This window comes from Triticum urartu, chromosome 1A (assembly GCF_056163025.1).
Source record: "Triticum urartu cultivar PI428250 chromosome 1A, HENAU_Tu73, whole genome shotgun sequence".
Classification (NCBI taxonomy): domain Eukaryota; kingdom Viridiplantae; phylum Streptophyta; class Magnoliopsida; order Poales; family Poaceae; genus Triticum; species Triticum urartu.
In genome coordinates this window covers 516,831,984-516,837,599 of record NC_141873.1, presented here as the reverse complement: position 1 = coordinate 516,837,599, position 5,616 = coordinate 516,831,984, and the positions used below count along the sequence as shown (strand labels likewise).

The 5,616-nt window shown below is 40.9% G+C and overlaps 1 protein-coding gene across 1 annotated transcript; it reads right to left on the bottom strand.

Moving 5' to 3' along the window:
• Positions 1 to 1,507: 1,507 nt before the first annotated feature.
• On the bottom strand, positions 1,508 to 5,121 carry LOC125537148 (uncharacterized). The gene is made up of 5 exons (XM_087538938.1): positions 5,101 to 5,121; positions 4,093 to 4,456; positions 3,046 to 3,500; positions 2,434 to 2,854; positions 1,508 to 2,343 (listed from the first exon to the last, which is right to left on the bottom strand). Exons 1-5 carry the CDS (start codon positions 5,119 to 5,121, stop codon positions 2,189 to 2,191), a joined length of 1,416 nt encoding a protein of 471 aa, XP_087395064.1. The 3' UTR covers positions 1,508 to 2,188.
• Between the last annotated feature and the right edge of the window lie 495 nt (positions 5,122 to 5,616).

Sequence of the window (5,616 nt, the reverse complement as noted above, 5' to 3'; positions counted from 1 at the left end):
TTGATCCCGCGCTGGCTTTCCGGCTGGCGATTAGAATGGAAACTAGTGTGCTGCGTGGTACTAAACCGCATTTGATTTCATCATTTTTCTATCCCAAAGTGGTAGAAACCAGCATATCTTTCAAAGATTTGCGAGCTGAGCTCCGAAACACCTATCCCTGGAGTGATGCCGATGCTGTTGAACTGAATTACTTCAGCAGTGACGAGCAAAGATTTCTCCCACTAACTTGCGACGATCATATGCCGTTGCTTTTTGCTAGGATTGCTGGTTGCCGATTCGGTAAACTCCAAATCGATGTGATTTAGCCACGCGTAGAACGGGCGATGGGGAAGGGAGTTCAGACATCATCTGTATGTGCTAATAGCTAGCACCCCGGCACTCCTTGTAGGTCGACACCAAGTAAAGCAAGTGGTTCATGGAGCCACAACATGCCTGCTGCCAATTCTGGTTCCGATTCAGCTGCTGCTTCTCGTGTACCTTCTGCAGTTGGTGTAGAAGAAGATGCAGAACCTGATGAAGCAGTGCCTACAAATGATGATGAAGACGAGATGATGTTTCCTGAACTGGTCGATGTAGCCAGTCAGCAAGCAGTGGATGACGAATATATGGAGGATCCCATCAGCCAAGCTAGGTTTGATGACACTGATGATGAAGAGAAGGTGGAGAACATGGACAGCTTAATCGAGGATGAATACGATGGTGATGACATGCCAATAATTGAGTGGAACCGGGAAAAACCCGAGCTTAGTGTAGGTACCATTTTCCAATCAATGGTGGACTGTCAGAATGCAGTGACAACATGGTGCATTATATCTGAAAACACCTATAAGATTAAAAGGAGTGAGCCAGCAAGGTTCACAGTTTTTTGTCCATATCCTAGGTGTAGGTGGAAGTTGCATGCATCTCGTATGAGAAAGAGCAAATATGTTCAGGTAATCCAAGTTCAGTTAGTAATTTAGTTTCATATCGTTGAGTAAGGTTTCTTAACTGTTTTTTTACCCTTTTATTTTGTTTCAGACAATGTTGAGGAACTCGGTAACTGGTAACTGCTCGGTCGGCTTAGGAGTAACGATTAATCAGTGAATCGGCCTATTAACTGGATTAATCGGTCGAACATTAATCGGTAGATTAAATAGGAATTTAGCAACATATATCCAAAAAATTATGTATTGTACCACACTCCAATGCTCCTAGCTATATGATATAGCAAAATATGGTACTACAGGCATATGAAAATAAAAATCATAAACAAAATCACAAGAGGTAAAATTATTAACCCGGATATAGGAAATAACAAACAATATGCATTCTACATATCAAGATAAATAATTAAATATGCAGCCACACAGTATGCAATCCAACATGTCAATATAAATGGCAGCCACACAAATAGGGAATACAAAATAAATGGCAGCCACACAATATGCATCCACATGTAAAGATAAATAGCAGCCACACAAATAGGGAATAGTGAATATAATTCATAATAAGGTTCACAAGATGAATAGGTAACAAGGTCCAGATAAGATCAGCCATATAGATAGAAATAGCCAAATAAGTAACATGCTAACAAGGTTCAGCCACACACATAGAAATAGGTATGAAGGTAATAAGGATTAAGAACATAAGGTTCGGGCACACAAATAGCAAGCAAAATAAGTTCGCGACGAATGGCTCAAGGCCGCGGGGGCTCCTCCTCCTCATCATCATCATCTTTGGTTGCCATCACCCCATCATCATCGGACTCGTAATCGATCTCATCATCCTCCATATCTACCCCATGATCAGATTCATCATCATCATCCTCAACGTATTCTTCAACTTCATGGAGTTCTCTAACTCATGCACTCCTACGAAGCGCTGTAGGTTCGCTTTCCTCCATTGCTTCATCAATGATGTTGTATGGAACCCCCGTAGTGGGATCAAACTCATCATCAATGTATGCATCTTCGCATATCCAATCTTGTGCTCGTGACACATCTTCACCAAGAAGAACATCACTAGAAGAGGATAACTTCTTTCTTTTATCAATCATCCTTCCATTGAATTGGATATAAACTAGATTGTCCCTACGGGCCACATCTAGTTTATTTCTCCTCTTTGCATCTACCTACAAAGTGAAAATGGAAGCCTCATGAAATAAATTGTGAGAAGAATATTCAGATTTGACTAATTGTGAGAAGAATATTCAGATTTGACTAATTGTGAGAAGTCTAAGAGTTAACATTTCAAAAGTGCTCCAATTTCTTTCACATCCGGATGAACTTGTGGTCAAGTTGAGTATCCTTATGGCCATGTGTTGCAATGTGGGAGTTTGTAATCCATAAGTTGACCACCAATCACCTACAATTTGAGACAAGTGAAATAACATGCAATCAGCCCATAATTTCATAAATGTCATAATAAGTTTTTTTACTTTGAGAACATGCTTACTGGCATCGAAATTGTTATTATCCATTGCTTTCAATGCAGCCACCTTCCCAAACATACCCTTTTTCTTTTTAAACTTGGTGAAGTCCATGTTAAACACCTTATTTTGCTTCATGTCATCATCATGATAAAATGTCTCCATGACTTCCATAACCGCAGCCACTACCTCCACATTTGTAAAGATGCTCGGGTCAGCATAACTATATTTGGGATTCAAGATGTATGCTGCCATGTGCAATGGAGAATCCAGCCTCCCACTCATCTTGGTATTCATGACATTAGTGATCACCAAATAGTCTTTTTTTGAATTTTCAACAGCAACCTTGATTTCCCTTTTTGCACTTATTAGTTCTCCATACATAGAGGCCATAGATGGACCATCCCCACCAGCCAACCGAAGCACCTTCACCAATGGCTCAAAAACCTTGCAAGGTAACATAAAAAAATGATCAAATTAGTCATATAAGCACGTTCAAACAGCCCCAACATTAGAAATGCACAAGTTACAACTACAAGTATGACTACTTGACTAGATGCAAACAGCCCCAACATAGAAATACATAGATGCAAACACCCCAACATATGACTAGATGCAAACAGCCCCCATAAACATGCCTTGATGCAAAGTGATACATTTTTCCAAAATCCCCTACTCATTATTGTGGCGTTGCCTGCCTTGCCTTTCACCATTTTTGTGTGCTTGCATGCTTCCCATTCATCACTACAAACAATTGCCCTTAGTTCTTTCTTTTTAGAAACCAAACTTTGCAATGTAAGAAATGCCGAAGCAAATCGTGTCACCCCCGGTCTAACAATGTCTCTTTTTTTCGTGAAAGACCTCATCAAGGACAATGTTTTATGATGTGCATAAAGAAAAATTGTCATTTGCTTAGCTTTGGTGATTGTAGGGCCAAATTGCCTCAGCTTCCCAACTGCTTCTACCATCAAATTGAGGGTGTGAGTTGCACATGAGCTCCAAAAGATCTTTGGCCATTTTCCTTTGAGCATCTCCTTTGCTCCCATGTTGTTGGAAGCATTGTCCGTGACCACTTGCACAACATTTTCAGCACCTACAAGATGGAAAATCTCAAAATCAGCGCCTACAACATTATGAAAATCAATCAATGAAAGTAAACTTGAGACTTCAAAAATCATACCAATTTTCTCAATGCACTCAACTACATAATTGAAGATGTATAGACTTGTGTGTGCATCTGCCGACGCCTCCTTTGATTCAAGGAAGGCGGTCCCTAACTTGCAATGCATGCACAAATTCATTATACTTCTTCTTTTCTTGTCGGTCCAAGCATCGGTCATGATAGAGCACCCGGTCCACCCTCTCAAGCTCGTGTGGCTGCATCAAATCCTTTGTTCTTTCCACCTCTTACAGCAACATCTTCTCTCGGAGCATATATTGGGAAGGTGGCTTCCATTTAGAACCAAACCGACCAAGGGCTTCACAAAACTGCTTGAAGTCATCATCATTGACAGCATTGAAAGGAATATTTTTCTTGTACATCCATCTAGCCAAATATTGCCCTACCATGTAAGCTTTCTCCTTATCAATTGCATCATTTATGTTATGTTGGAACTTCTTCAATGGAATGGAAGGATCAATTGGCATCACATATTTATCAATAGGCCCTGACTTGCGAGCTTCACCTTCTCCAATTGCATGAAGCTCTTCCCCGTTCTTGTCATCATCAACTTGAATGACAACCTCAACACGTACTTCTTCATCATGTTTTTCTTTCAGCTTCTTCTTCTTTTGTGGTTCCTCATAAGCATCCTTACACCTTTTCTGCTGATCCGGTGTGTCCATATTGCAACTTTTCACGCTCCCCTTTACCTGCCCAATATGTTGCTTCATCCTATTGACTCCTCCACCCATCTCCTTTCCACACAACTTGCACTTCACTCGCTGTAGATCTAAAGGATTGATCAAGGTTGCAAACTCCCACCCCATGTCATCTGAATTTCTTTTGAGAGTATGAGAACTTGCAATGTTAGAGGCAACCGTAGACCCCTACAAATATATGGAATGAGCAAACATAATAAGTATCAATGAGCGATCTGTAGTATTAAATAATTAATCTATAGTCTACAGATCATACCATAGAAAATCAGATTTGTTAGGACTTTCAAGTATGTCTATGGTAGCATAAGAAATCCCAGCTAGGCAAATATTGCATGTACAGATCCGCCCAAAATTAATATAACCTATACCTAACTTGCTAAACAACGAGTTCTTAATGTACAGATCATCCCACAATTAATATTTAATATACGCTAAGCAGAATATCCATGGATTATTAGTTCATTGCTATAATTAGAGTGTTTCTGCATTAACATTTTAACACATCAATAATTACTATAATAGACAGGCATACATGGCTTGATGCTTAACAATCCATCCATCTGTCTACTAATTTACTTTAATTGGAGTGAGTGTCCACAGAATTTAGTTGGAACAACCCATCCATCTACTAATATTAATTAGTTACATACTTACATTACATCTACTCCCCAAATAGATCATCAGGACTCATACATATTGATCAGTGATCACACTCACACATCTTACTGTATGGCTGTATGCAATTGGAAATTCAATCAATGATGTATCGGACCACAATGGCTACAGAGACTGAGAGGGGAAGAATATGTTACCTTGCTCACCGGTGAAGCCATGGAGGAGAAGGGCGGCAGGGACGGCAGCAGGCAGTCGGGAGCAGATGGCGACCAACCGCCAGGATAGAGATTGGGAGGAGCCCACGGGTGAAGGAGTCCGGTCGATGGATGGGAAGGACGAGCAGTGTCGGTGTCAAAACCGGCGGATCTCGGGTAGGGGGTCCCGAACTATGCGTCTAGGCCGGATGGTAACAGGAGACGAGGGACACAATGTTTTACCCAGGTTCGGGCCCTCTTGATGGAGGTAAAACCCTACGTCCTGCTTGATTAATATTGATGATATGGGTAGTACAAGAGTAGATCTACCACGAGATCAAGGATGCTAACCCCTAAAAGCTAGCCTAAGGTATGATTGTTGTATGATGAAGTTGTTCTATGGACTAAACCCCTCCGGTTTATATAGACACCGGAGAGGGTTAGGGTTACACAAAGTCAGTTACAATGGTAGGAGATCTTGAATATCCGCGTCGCCAAGCTTGCCTTCCACGCCAAGGA

Coding starts and splice junctions, on each gene's coding strand:
- LOC125537148 (XM_087538938.1), bottom strand. CDS start 5,121: ATGGCTTCACCGGTGAGCAAG. Junction 4,457..5,100: donor TGGCTTCACCGGTGAGCAAG/GTAACATATTCT, acceptor ATATATTTGTAG/GGGTCTACGGTTGCCTCTAA. Junction 2,855..3,045: donor ATGTATCACTTTGCATCAAG/GCATGTTTATGG, acceptor TTACCTTGCAAG/GTTTTTGAGCCATTGGTGAA.